The sequence below is a fragment of the Heptranchias perlo genome, chromosome 19 (assembly GCF_035084215.1).
Source record: "Heptranchias perlo isolate sHepPer1 chromosome 19, sHepPer1.hap1, whole genome shotgun sequence".
Lineage (NCBI taxonomy): Eukaryota > Metazoa > Chordata > Chondrichthyes > Hexanchiformes > Hexanchidae > Heptranchias > Heptranchias perlo.
This window is the reverse complement of record NC_090343.1, coordinates 4,713,965-4,728,812: the sequence shown is the minus strand read 5'-3', so window position 1 is coordinate 4,728,812 and position 14,848 is coordinate 4,713,965. Positions and strand designations below refer to the sequence as shown.

Genomic DNA, 14,848 nt, shown 5'->3' with positions numbered 1-14,848 from the left:
TCATGTGTTTATCTAGCTTCCCATCTATACAAATCGCCTCAACTACTCCTTGTGGTAGTGAGTTCCACGTTCGTGCCACTCTCTGTGTAAAGAGGTTTCTCCTGAATTCCCTATTGGATTTATTGGTGACCAACTTATATTTATGGCCCCTAGTTTTGGACTCCCCCACAAGTGGAAACATCTTCTCTACGTCTACCCTATCAAACCCTTTTCATAATCTTAAAGATCTATCAGGTCACTCCTCGGTCTTCCCTTTTCTAGACAAAAGAGCCCCAGCCTGTTCGATCTTTCCCGTTAGGTATAACCTCTCAGTTCTGGTATCATCCTAGTAAATCTTTTTTGCACCTTCTCCAGTGCCTCTATATCCTTTTCATAATATGGAGATCAGAATTGTTCACACTACTCCAAGTGTGGTCTAACCAAGGTCCTATACAAGTTTAACATAACTTCTCTGCTTTTCAATTCTATCCCTCTAGAAATGAATCCCAGTACTTGGTTTGCTTTTTTTTGGCCTTATTAACCTGCGTTGTTACTTTTAGTGATTTGTATGTCTGTACCCCCTGATCCCTCTGCTCCTCTACCCCATTTAGACTCTTATTATCCAAGCAGTATGTGGCCTCCTTATTCTTCCTACCAAAATGTAATACCTCACACTTATCTAAGTTGAAATTCATTTGCCAATTACACGCCCATTCTGTGAGTTTATTAATATCTTACTGTACTTTGTCACAGTCCTCCTCGGTATTAATTATACCCCCCAATTTGATGTCGTCTGCAAATTTTGAAATTGTATTTCCGATTCCCGAGTCCAATTTGTTTATATAAATGGTGAACAACAGTGGTCCCAGCACCGATCCTTGTGGAACACCACTTCCCACCTTTTGCCAGTCTCAGTAACGGAGTTTCTGAAACAATTCCAGCCTTACAGTCTACTCATTATAAAATCTAAATGTATGAATTGTCATAAAAACTGTACAAAAATCAAGGGATTCCTGTCCTGTCATTAAAGCAAGGGTATGGTAGCCTAGTGGCTGTGGCACTGGACTAGGCAATCCAAGAAGTTTTGAGTTCAAATCCCAACAGGGCAAGTTTGGAAATTGAATTAACTAAATCCAGCTGGCATCAAATGAAATAACTGTGATATAACTATGGATTGTTGTAAAAACCCAACTGGTTCACTAATGTCCTTCCTTCAAGGAAGAGAACCTGCTGTTCTTACCGAGCCTGGCCTATGGGTGACTCCAGATTACATGGTTGACTCAATACCCTCAGGCGCAACTAGAAATGGTCTAGGTTACTGAATTGGTTACTGGATAATGTGTGTCAGGGTTACCAAACCACCTGGACTCCTTGCTTCTATGTAATACCCCTGGCACCTGTAGGTAGAGATCACAGCAGGTGTTTGACAAGGACTGTTGTCAGAGACCTTGTTGATGTTATGAAGGGGACTGATTATGTTGATGACAGTTCAATTCCCAAGAAACACAATTTAGAACTATAAGCAGGAACATCAAGGGGAACTTTTCCACCCAAAGAGGAACAGAGTTGGGGAATTATTTGCCAAGTAAGGCCATTGAAGTGGACATTCAGATGTTTTTCTGGAGAGAGAAGGGGTGAGAAGGCAGGGGTGAAGTTGGTGTTTAAATGTCTCTCTGCCTGGCTTTATGGTAGCACGCGTGCCTCTAATTCGGAAGATCATGGGTTCAAAGCCCCACTCTGGGGACTTGAGCACCTAATCTAGGCTGGCGCATCAGTGTAATACTGAGGGAGTGCTGCACTGTCGGAGGTGCCATCCGTGTTAGACTGAGGCACTGTCTGCCTGCTCAGGTGGACGTAAAAGACCCGGTGACATTATTGAGCAGGGAAGTTGCACTGGGGCCAACACTTATCCTTCGACCAACACCACCAAAAACAGATTATCTGGTCATTTATCTCATTGCTGTTTGTGGGATCTTGCTGTGCGCAAATTGGCTGCTGCGTTTCCTACATTACAACAGTGACTACACTTCAAAAGTACTTTATTGTCTATAAAGTGTTTTGGGACATCCTGAGGTTGTGAAAGGTGCAGTATAAATGTAAGTTCTTTTTTTCTTTCTTGTATGAACTATTTCTTTCTATTAAAAAGAAACTCCTTGTTGGAAAATATTTTTTTTCTGTTCTGAAAAATTCTTCCATTTAAAAAAAGGCATTTTTAATGCAAACCTGTCAGCAGAATACAGCCTAGAAATGTCAGTTTGTGATATTGCCTTAATATATTCGGCTGACAGTCTTTCATCCGCTATTTTAGCAGAGATATTAACCCCTTTTTTGCAACAAAGCAGCTTCAGCTTTTGAATTGTTCATTTTAATCAGGTCTCTGTTAAAATAATGGATCGAGGGATTTCATGGACCTTAATTTTGTCCACATTTATATCTAAGCTCATGATTTTAATTGTGCTGTCGGGCTCCTTTAGTGCCTGCACCATTTTGAATTATTTAACTCCAGTATTCCCATTCTGTGGAATGCTGGTTAATTTCCCCATGGGCCCTGTTTCTACTGCTTCCTGTCTCCGCAGCTCTCTGTGTCACTTAACGCTTGGTCAGACTCAATTAACAAAAATACAAGTCGTCCTTGAGTTCTTTTGTGAGCTTAGACACACGTTTCGACACACGCTCACAGGGCAATAGCACGGAGAAACATTGAGACGACACCCTCCAGATCCATAAAATGGCCTTAAAGAAACAACTCGCAGGTAAACATGGCGACATTTATGTCCTCGGGACGTCCCAAAATGCTTCACAGCTAGTTAAATACTTTCAAAATGTAGTCACTGTTGCAATGTAGGAAACGCAGCAGCCAATTTGCACACAGCAAGATCCCACAAACAGCAATGTGATAAATGACCAGGTAATCTGTTTTTAGTGATGTTGGTAGACAAATAAATATTAGACAGGACCCCGGGAGAACTCCCCGGCTCTTCTTCAAAATAACGCCTTGGGGTCTTTACATCCGCCTGAGATGGCAGACGGGGCCTCAGTTCAATGACTCATCTGAAGGACGGCACCTCCGACAGTACTGCATTGGCTAGATTATGTACTCAAGTCTCATAGAATGGGGCTTGAACCCATGACCTTCTGACTCTGAGGCGAAGAGTGCAACCCACTGAACAACGACTGACACTCTCGGTGTCGTTCCCTGTGCGGCCTGACCCAAGAGCGAGTTCAAATCTCCTTAAAGATTACTTCGATGTCCTTTTCTTTTTGTTTTACAGCTTGAAAGTTACATCCAGGATAACATCAAATCTGAGATGGCTCAGATACAGCAGAGCGCAGTGCAGAATCACACGGTGACCATGCTGGAGATAGGCACCAGCCTGCTGAGCCAGACAGCTGAGCAGACCCGCAAGCTCACAGATGTTGAAGCACAGGTAAGAAGGGGGAGGGGGGAGGGGGAGGAGTCTGCACTTTCACCACTGCATTCGAAAACTCTGCTGCCCGTACCCTAACTCGCACCAAGTCCCGTTCACCCATCACCCCCTGTGCTCGCTGACCTACACTGGCTCCTGGTCTGGGAACGCCTCGATGTTAAAATTCTCATCCTTGTGTTCAAATCCCTCCATGGCCTCGCCCTCTGTAACCTCCTTCAGCTAAACATTAGGAACAAGGGTAGGCCATTCATTCAACCACCCGAACATCTTCCACCATTCAATTAGATCATGGCTGATCTGTACCTCAACTCCATTTACCCGCCTTTGCTCCATTTCCCTCGATACCCTGACCCAACAAAAACATATCGAAATCAGTCTTGAAAATTTCAATTGACCCCCAGCATCCTCAGCCTTTTGAGTGAGCGAGTTCCAGATTTCCACTCCCCTTTTGATCTACATTGGCTCCCTGTCCAGCAACGCCTCAAATTTAAAATTCTCATCCTTGTTTTCAAATCTCTCCATGGCCTCACCCCCTCCCTATCTCTGTAACCTCCTCCAGCCCTACAACTCCCTGGGATCTCTGCGTTCCTCCAATTCTGGCCTCTTGTGCATCCCCGATTTTAATCGCTCCACCATTGGCGGCTGTGCCTTCAGCTGCCTGGGCCCTAAGCTCTGGAATTCCCACCCTAAACCTCTCAGCCTCTCTCTCCTCCTTTAAGACACTCCTTAAAACCTACCTCTTTGACCAAGCTTTTGGTCACCTGTCCTAATATCTCCTTATGTGGCTATGTTAAAGGCGCTATTTCAATGCAAAATAAAAACAGAAAATGCTGGAAACACTCAGGCAGCATCTGTGGAGAGAGAAACAGGGTTAACATTTCAGGTCGATGACCTTTCATCAGAACTGGTTTTGCTTTTGTCCATATAAATGCGAGTTGTTATTGTTGATGAAATCTCCAGGACTTCTTTCAGTCTCTTCCACAGCTGAACTTGATTCAGTTGAAGAGCTGTTGAAGAGTTTACCAATTAATACTATTCTCCCCGCTCTTTCCCCAAAGCCCTGCAAATCTTTCCTTTTCAAGTTATTTATCCAATTCCCCTTTGAAAGTTACTATTGAATCTGCATCCATCACCCTTTCATGGATGGCTGGTTGATAGGCGTGGAAGAAATATGTCTTCTGTTTTGGTGAGACTGGTTGTTGACATGTATCCCAGGAAATCAGAGAGCAAGTTATTATCTTAATGGCGAGAAACTGGAAAGTACTGCAGTACAAAGGGATCTGGGGGTCCTAGTGCAAGAAAATCAAAAGGTTAGTATGCAGGTGCAGCAGGTGATCAAGAAGGCCAACGGAATGTTGGTGTTTATTGCTAGGGGGATAGAATATAAAAACAGGGAGGTATTGCTGCAGTTATATAAGGTATTGGTGAGACCGCACCTGGAATACTGCATACAGTTTTGGTCTCCATACTTAAGAAAAGACATACTTGCTCTCGAGGCAGTACAAAGAAGGTTCACTCGGTTAATCCCGGGGATGAGGGGGTGGACATATGAGGAGAGGTTGAGTAGATTGGGACTCTACTCATTGGAGTTCAGAAGAATGAGAGGCGATCTTATTGAAACATATAAGATTGTGAAGGGGCTTGATCGGGTGGATGCGGTGAGGATGTTCCCAAGGATGGGTGAAACTAGAACTAGGGGGCATAATCTTAGAATAAGGGGCTGCTCTTTCAAAACTGAGATGAGGAGAAACTTCTTCGCTCAGAGGGTGGTAGGTCTGTGGAATTTGCTGCCCCAGGAAGCTGTGGAAGCTACATCATTAAATAAATTTAAAACAGAAATAGACAGTTTCCTAGAAGTGAAGGGAATTAGGGGTTACGGGGAGCGGGCAGGAAATTGGACATGAATTTAGATTTGAGGTTAGGATCAGATCAGCCATGATCTTATTGAATGGCTGAGCAGGCTCGAGGGGCCGATTGGCCTACTCCTGCTCCTATTTCTTATGTTCTTATGTTCTTATGAAAGGCCAGGGCCTTCAGGAGAGGAAGAAAATGTTTTATAAAGCGGCAATGTTTCCATTTTAAAATAAACGTGCAAAGTCTGATCAGGAAGGAAACCTATTGGAGTAAACTGAGACAAAGATGGGAGCCCAATCATAGAGGGTACGTCGAAAGAGCCCATCGGAGACGTTTGAAGTCAGAACCACCATAGAAACTACAGTAATACCTCGACAAATGCCTCCCCCATCCCCTCCTCCTCTGGCTGATATATAGGATCCTCTGTAGATACAGGAAGGTGTGAGCAAGTGTGACTCCAGGAGTAGATTGGAATAACTGCTGACTGCAATCCCACGGGAGAGATCTGGGATCAATTAGAAATGGCACCAAAATCCAACAGTAGATTGGAATAACTGCTGACTGCAATCCCACGGGAGAGATCTGGGATCAATTAGAAATGGCACCAAAATCCAACAGTCAAATTATTAGATGGCACCAAATATCTTTGTATCGCATGAGTATAAATTGAATCTTAAAGGCTCATTATGCGGAGGGTAATGGATATCTGGGAGCCATTTCAAGGGACAAATCCCATCAGTGCTCCAAATCGCTCGTCGTAAACCATGCGAGAACTGAACTCAAAATATTTTTAAGTGCAATGTGTTGCCAGGGACCAGACCGCAGTCTTGACTGTGTTCCAGGTTGTGCATTATTTTGAATCTATTCTGAATCCCTTTGATCTGTTTTATTCCACTGACAAGGCTTCTAGTGCAGGGCAGAGGTTCATGGGGATGGGTCAGCACTAGTTGGCTTGTAGCGGATGTGGCAAGGGTGATGCGTGATGATCCAATATCGAAGAATTAACAATCACATTACAATCAGCACAAACCCTGGCTGATAATGGTGACAGGCAGCAACTGGGAAGTAGCAGTCAGTACAGGGTACAAATAACACAGCAATCTGCGTGTCTCAGCAATGAGGTATGGTTGCATGGCTGATGTAACCAGCCCAAGTGGTCTGCGTTCTTCATTCTGTATCTTGGGTCTTATAAATAGTGGCATAATGTAATGATAGGTTTGCACAAGGCAATGGTTAAGGCCACTGTTAGAGCACAGTGTGTAATTTTGGGCACTTGATTACAGAAAGGACATTAAAGCCATTGAGAGTGTACAGGGTTGATTCACCAGAATGGTTCCATGGATGGGAAACTTCAGCTGCCCATTCGACGCCCCTGCTCATTAATTTCAATGGGAAGGGGGGGTACAATGGGCGGCCAATTCGCTATCGCCCCATTTTGCATCCCCATCAAAATTGAATTTCATCCCCTATATTTTTCAGGAGAGACTTGAGGACTTTTTTGACTGGACAAGAGAAAGCTAAGAGGAGATTTCATGGAGCTTTTTCAAATGGTGACGGGTGTGATAGTGTGAATAGGGGAAGCCTCTTTCCTCTAGGTGGGGGGTCAGTGATGAGGGTTGTCAATTTAAAACTTTTATGGGGAGAGTAGATAAATATTTGAAGCAGAAGATGATACAGGACGATGGGGAGAGAGCAAGGCAATTTTGGATTGCTGTAGCAAAGAGCTGGCACTGAGACGAAGGGCCGATTGGCCTCCTCCTTTGCTGCAAACCTCTACGGTTCAATGTGTGAACAGTGAGCGTTGGCAGGTTATAAAACAGAGAAAGGAATCAGAGTTGAGATAGGTTCTGTCCTCACTCAATATCCCCAGGAGGGAGGGGGTCACTGGACCATGACCAGGAGCAGGAATCCTGGCTGAGTTTATCCCATTCCATTGCCCTGAGGTGATGAGACCAACTGTAAAGGAGCTTTCAAGACTGAGATCGATAGATTTTTGTTGGGTAAGGGTATCAAGGGATACGGAGCAAAGACGGGTGAATGGAGTTGAGGTACAGGTCAGCCATGATCTAATTGAATGGCGAGGCAGGCTCGAGGGGCTGAATGGCCTCCTTCCGGTCCCCAATGCCCAGCTGAGATCAGCTAACTCAATACGATCGGGGATGGAAGTTGGAATATTCCTGGTCTATACCACGCCTGGAAGAGCCTTTAACAACTGAGTCATCAAGGGAGTGAAGATACCACTTTTATCGTAAGCAAAATTCGCCGCACATTATCATCTGTTAACCTCTTTTACTGGTTTTTCTTATTTGTTCTAAGTTGGATGTCTAGCAAAGGTTATCACGGCAGTGCCGAGTCAAAATTCTATGAATTCCACCCACGATGCCGCACTCTGCCTTCCCATGCAGCCCTTTTGTGACCCAGGCTCCCTCCTACGCAGATTGAAACCTCCTGCAAAGAGGTGACCGCAGCTACAGGGAAAGTGCTCCTCAGATCCTGAGTTTCTCCGGGAATATCCGGACAGCAGGATGTGTCCTGCTGGTTAACTTTAATTTGCAGCACTTGGGAACCGATTTGAACAGCGGACTGCGGAGAGGGTGGGCGGGAGCAGGCTGGCATTAGCTACAGGGAGAGCAGATGGCCGGACGCCAGGGTGTGTGTGGGAAAGTCGAACCACTGATTCGCATCAAAGCCGTGTAATCCGAAAGGCCTCCCTCAGAGGGACAATCTCCATCCCCCTCCCCCCATCACGCCCGGGCCTCTGCCATATTAACCACCATTTAATCTATTCCAATGCTGGCGTTGCCTGTTAGGACTGAGGAATCCCCCATTCAGATATGGGTAGGTCGCAGGCCGGACACAGGGGAGGGATCTGTGCAAGCACATCGCAGAGGGCCCGTTAAGAAAATAAAATGTTTTTGCATAACAACAACTTGCATTTATATAGCACCTTTAACGTAGTAAAACGTCCCAAGGTACAACCAATACACTTGCTGCCTCTTTCTGATCCCCCGACTGTCAGGACTCTCCATCGGAGATCAAGGAGCCCATCTCCTGTATGGTAATGACCCCAGGGCCGAAGTCAAGAGGGCATCTCCAGCCCACCTGACCTTCGCCAGCGCCATGCCTGAGGGGTCAGCCCAGGCCTGCGTTTCTAAACCTGTGCAGTCAACACCAGATCACTGGACCTCCAGTGGAGACAGTCAGACTTCCAATATGGAGTGGAGAGGGTCATCTCAAATATATCATCTGAGGGAGGGACTAGTAAACAAGGAATCAGGACTATTGAGCAGAGGAAGGCTTATTCCCAAAGTTCTCAAGCACACTTCCTGCCGGTCAACCAAGAAAATAAAAAACTTGCATTTATATAACGCCATCCATGGCCTCAGGACGTCCCAAAGTGCTTCACAACCAATGAAATACTTTTGCAGCGTAGTTACTGTTGTTATGTAGGCAAATGTGGCAGCTAATTTGGCCATAGCGAGATCCCACAAATAGAAAATGAGTTAAACAGATAGCTAATCTGTTTTCAGTGGTGTTGGCTGAGGTACGAATATTGGTCAGGCCACTGGAGAACTCCCAGCTCTTCTTTGAATAGTGCCATGGGATCTTTTACATTCACCTAAGGGGGCAGACTGAGCCAAGGCTGGCCAAACAGTGCCAAGGGCGGCCAAACAGTGCCAAGGGCGGCCAAACAGTGCCAAGGGTGACCAAACTGTGCCAAGGGTGGCCAAACAGTGCCAAGGGTGACCAAACTGTGCCAAGGCTGGCCAAACTGTGCCAAGGGTGGCCAAGTAGTGCCAATGCTGGCCAAACTGCGCCATCATGGGTGGCCAAACAGTGCCAAGGGTGGCCAAACTGTGCCAAGAGTGGCCAAACTGTGCCCATGCTGGCCAAACAAATCAAACTGTGCCAAGGCTGGCCAAACTGTGCCAAGGCTGGCCAAACAAATCAAACTGTGCCAAGGCTGGCCAAACAGTGCCAAGGCTGGCCAAACAGATGAAACTGCTCCAAGGAACAGCATTCGCAGCATATGTGAACTTAACTCCACCATCCTTCCAATTGGGCAGGAGAGAATCAAAGTTGGGAGCAGCATGAGGGGGGAGGGGGAACAGCTGAACCAATCGTTAGTTGAAACAATACAACGCAATAATGAGTGAGAACCTGTCCCCCCAGGAAATTAAATCACGAGCTGTTTCATTTGTTTAACAGGTTTTAAACCAGACATCAAGAATTGAAATTCAACTGTTGGAGAATTCCCTCTCCACCAACAAGCTGGAGAAACAGCTGATGCTGCAAACCAACGAAATCAGCAAAATACACGAGAAGAATCGGTAAGCTCACTGCTCCGGTCCCGTGACATAGTTTGTGATGTCCTGTAACCCGCAGAGTGTCGACTGTATTGGTGTTTATCGGCTACACCGCGATGCAAGTCTACAAGCCGGGCGGTTTGTTAGAATTATCAACCCCGGGCAGGCAAGCTGTGTGCAAGAATGTCGAAACTTACAGCCGCGTTCTTTAAGTCCGAAGTATTTTGCAGCGCAGAGCAGAAGAGATGTGCAAATGAGGTCGTCCATTCAGCCCATAAAACTCATCCATAGTTCAATCAAACTGCCCCTTGAAATTATGCCAGAGTTTTTGTATCCGTTACCCTATCTAGAAAGAAAGAACTTGCATTTATATAGCGTCTTTCACCACCTCAGGACGTCCCCACGCGCTTTACAGCCAGTGAAGGACTTTTTGAAGTGTAGTCACTGTTGTAATGTAGGTTTTGCTGGCAGCAGAGTCCCGGTGATTAATCTTTAATTCCTGGAGACTCCGGGGCAATCCTGGAGATTGGCCATTCAATGTGTGCCCCGCGTTGTTAACATTACCGGGGAAACTGGATGGCTATGGTCCATTAGCAAGCACAGGGCAACCCAAGCCCTTGTCACCGGTCAGGTATCCTGTTTAGACTGCGGTGTGCAGAAAGCGTCTTTCAAATATTAGCACAGCTTTAAAATTATACTCAACCGCGCTGCCAGCAACTAGGTGATAGTTCACGTCTGTATTACTTTGTTCTAACAGTCCTGTAAATCATCAGTCAGTCAGGGAGTGAAAATATCACTCGGAGTTCACTGAATGAAAATAACCATTAGTTAAACAAACAAAAAAACAAGCTCAAACATATAGTGCAAGGGCCCAGACCAGAATACAAAGCACCAGCACCAAGACACCGAGTCAGTGACAGCTTTTATTTGTTGAATGAAGACTGCTGTGTGTTAAGTGATGTGAAACAGCAAAGTCCCCCACACACTGCAGATAAAATGAGATTACTTTGATTTGTTCTAGCTAATCTCTCAAATATCTTTCATAATAAATTGCCCCGATTTTCTCTCTCTCCTCTACTAAAGGCACTGGACTGGATTTCCTGCGTTCAATTTTCGCACAGCAAGGTCCCACAAACAGCACTGAGATAATGACCAGATAATCGTTTTTTTTAGTGATTTTGGTTGAGGGATAAATATTGAGCAGGACACCGGGGAGAACTCCCCTCCTCGTCTTCGAATAGCGGCCGAGAGATTGTTTACATCCACCCGAGAGGGCCGATAGGGTCTCGGTTTAACATCTCATCCAAAAGACAGCACCTCCAACAGTGCAGCACTCCCTCAGGACGACACTGGGACTGTCAGCCTAGATTTTGTGCTCAAGTCTCTGGAGTGGGACTTGAACTCACGGCCTTCGGACGCCAAGGTGAGAGGGCTACCCACTGAGCCACAGCCTAACTGCAGGCCTCAGGATTGATTCCCTGTCTACACTGAGTCAACTGATCTCAGCCAAGGGGGCAGTGGTTTGGGGGGGTGAGGGTACAATTGATCTCAGCACCCCCTGGGTCAGAGAGGGGAAAAATTAAGTCTGAGTTCCCATTCCTGATTGCAATCCATTGACACCCTGCTGGAACGATCACATCGTAGAGGGTGAGGATAGGATCGGGCTGCTCCCCCCTCCCCCTTCATGAAAAGCCTGCGGACTCGCTGGGGTCCACTTCCACACTGCCCGTCATACCCCGGCGCAAGCTATGTTACAGTTATATCAAGCTCTGGTCAGACCCCATCTGGAGATTGGGTTCAGTTCTGGGCACCGCACCTCAGGAAGGATACACTGGCCTTGGAGGGGGTGCAGCCCAGATTCACCAGAATGATACCGGGGCTAAAAGGGTTAAGTTATGAGGACAGGTTGCACAGACTAGGCTTGTATTCCCTCGAGTATAGAAAATTAAGGGGTGATCTAATTGATGTGTTTCAGATGATTAAAGGATTTGATAGGGTAGATAGAGAGAAATTATTTCCTCTGGTGGGGGGAGTCCAGAACAAGGGGGCATAACCTTAAAATTAGAGCTAGGCCGTTCAGGGGTGATGAGGCTGGGGGTCAATTCAAAATTTCAAAATGTAGATTGATAGATTTTTGTTGGGTAAGGGTATTAAGGGATATGGAACCAAGGCAGGTAGATGGAGTTAAGATACCGATCAGCCATGGTCTAATTCAATGGTGGAACAGGCTCGAGGGGCTGAATGGCCTCCTCCTGTTCCGATGGAAGATTCACGAGTGTAGAATTTCCACAGGAGAGAGGGAGGGAGGGTTTCCACAATCTCCAGGGAAATGGCCGTTTCTCCTGAGTCCTCAGCCAAAGCTGCAGCGGGAGATGGGAAGAACTCCCAAGAAAAATCCCAGGCCGGCCGTGCTCAGGGGGAAGAGAAAGGAACAGATGGGGAGGGAAGTGGAACGAAAGAGGGAGGCTGCGTGCGAGCACTTAGGCCGAACATTGTCCTTGTTTCCGTTTCCGAAACTTTTCCTGCCGACACCTTCAGGCAGGAAATTCTTGACTGGAAACATGATCGACTCCTCCAGCAGGCAGTCTGGACTAGGCCGCACCTGCACCGCACACAATGTCTTATGATTCTGACTTAATAGAACAGGAAGCAAGTTCTCCACTGAAAGGATGGAGTTCTCATATTCAGATTCAAAGTAGCTCCAATCTTAAAAAGTCTTGTGCCTTGGTGTGATTGAGGTTTTTCTGAGGTCCCTTGTATTAAGAATGACACATCCTCTCCCTGTGTTGGGGAGCTGTAAAGATGCCATTTCTCAACTTGACTATTCACTGAGTTCTGTGTGTGTGTGTGTGTGTGTCAGTGTCTATTACCCTTGAGAAGGTGGTGGTGAGCCGCCTTCTTGAACCGCTGCAGTCCGTGTGGTGAAGGTTCTCCCACAGTGCTGTTAGGAAGGGAGTTCCAGGATTTTGACCCAGCGACAATGAAGGAACGGCGATATATTTCCAAGTCGGGATGGTGTGTGACTTGGAGGGGAACGTGCAGGTGGTGTTGTTCCCATGTGCCTGCTGCCCTTGTCCTTATAGGTGGTAGAGGTCGCAGGTTTGGGAGGTGCTGTTGAGGAAGCCTTGGCGAGATGCTGCAGTGTATCCTGTAGATGGTACACACTGCAGACACAGTGCGCCGGTGGTGAAGGGAGTGAATGTTTAGGGTGGTGGATGGGGTGCCAATCAAGCGGGCTGCTTTATCTTGGATGGTGTCGAGCTTCTTGAGTGTTGTTGGAGCTGCACTCATCCAGGCAAGTGGAGAGTATTCCATCACACTCCTGACTTGTGCCTTGTAGATGGTGGAAAGGCTTTGGGGAGTCAGGAGGTGAGTCACTCGCTGCAGAATACCCAGCCTCTGACCTGCTTTTGTAGCCACAGTATTTATGTGGCTGGTCCAGTTAAGTTTCTGGTCAATGATGACCCCCAGGATGTTGATGGTGGGGGATTCGGTGATGGTAATGCCGTTGAATGTCAAGGGGAGGTGGATGGACTCTCACTTGTTGGAGATGGTCATTGCCTGGCACTTGTCTGGCGCGAATGTTACTTGCCACATATCAGCCCAAGCCTGGATGTTGTCCAGGTCTTGCTGCATGCAGGCACGGACTGCTTCATTATCTGAGGGGTTGCGAATGGAACTGAACACTGTGCAATCATCAGTGAACATCCCCATTTCTGACTTTATGATGGAGGGAAGGTCATTGATGAAGCAGCTGAAGATGGTTGGGCCTAGGACACTGCCCTGAGGAACTCCTGCAGCAATGTCCTGGGGCTGAGATGATTGGCCTCCAACAACCACTACCATCTTCCTTTGTGCTAGATATGACTCCAGCCACTGGAGAGTTTTCCTCCTGATTCCCATTGACTTCAATTTTACTAGGGCTCCTTGGTGCCACACTCGGTCAAATGCTGCCTTGATGTCAAGGGCAGTCACTCTCACCTCACCTCTGGAATTCAGCTCTTTTGTCCATATTTGGACCAAGGCTGTAATGAGGTCTGGAGCCGAGTGGTCCTGGCGGAACCCAAACTGAACATCGGTGAGCAGGTTATTGGTGAGTAAGTGCCACTTGATGGTACTGTCAACGATACCTTCCATCAGAGTGCGTGTGTGTCTGCGTGTGTGTCCTCGCAAACTACCGCTCCTTCTCCAACCTTCCTTTCCTCTCAAGTCCCTGAACGTGTTGTCGCCTCCCAAATCTGTGCCCATCTTACCCGCAACTCCATGTTTGAATCCCTCCAATAGGTTTCCACCCCTGCCACTGTACTGAATCGGCCCTTATCAAGTCACAAATGACATCCTATGTGATGGTGACCGTGGTAAACTATCCCTCCTCATCCTCTTCCACCTGTCTGCAGCCTTTGACACGGTTGACCACACCATCTTCTCCAACGCCTCTCCTCTGTCGTCCAGATGGGTGGGACTGCGCTCGCCTGGTTCCATTCTTATCTATCCAGTCGTAGCCAGAAAATCACCTGCAATGGCTTCTCTTCCCACTCCCACACCTCTGGAGTCCCTCGAGGATCTATCCTTGGCCCCTCCTATTTCTCATCTACATGCTGCCCCTCGGCGACATCATCCGAAAACACATCAGGTTCCACACGTACGCTGACGACACCCGGCTCTACCTCACCGCCACCTCCCTCGACCCCTCTATTGTTTCTGATTTCTCACACTGCTTGTCCGACATCCAGTACTCGATGAGCAAAAATTTCCTCCACCTAAATATTAAGAAGACCGAAGCCATTGTCTTCGGTCCCCACCACAAACTCCGTTCCCTAGCCACCAATTCCATCTCTCTCACTATCTGAGGCTGAACCAAACCGTTTGCAACCTTGGCAACCTATTTGACCCTAAGATGAGCTTCCGAGCACATATCAGCTCCGTCACCAAGATCGCCTACTTCTACCTCTGTAACATCATGTGTCTCCGCCCCTGCCTCAGCTCATCTGCTGCTGAAACCCTCATCCGTGCCTTTGTTACCTGGCCGGCCTCCCATCTTCCACCCTCCATAAACTTGAGCTCATCCATATCCTATCCTGCCCGTATCCTAACTGGGGAGAGTGTGTGCGTGTGTGTACGTGAGTGTTTATGTCTATGTGAGTGTGTGTTGGGGAGGTTGTGTGCGTGTGTGTACATGAGTGTGTATGTCTATGTGAGTGTGTGTGTGCGTGTGTGTATGTGAGTGTGTGTTGGGGAGGTTGTGTGTGTGTGTGTCTATGTGAGTGTGTGTTTGTCCTT

The 14,848-nt window shown here is 47.1% G+C and overlaps 1 protein-coding gene across 1 annotated transcript in view; it reads left to right on the top strand.

Moving 5' to 3' along the window:
• Positions 1-14,848, top strand: part of angpt4 (angiopoietin 4) — a 91,439-nt gene that overhangs the window by 29,503 nt on the left and 47,088 nt on the right. Inside the window, exons 2-3 of the mRNA XM_068000204.1 lie at positions 3,252-3,407; positions 9,471-9,592. Coding sequence (XP_067856305.1) covers positions 3,252-3,407; positions 9,471-9,592 — 278 coding nt within the window. The remainder of the gene's footprint in view (positions 1-3,251; positions 3,408-9,470; positions 9,593-14,848) is intronic.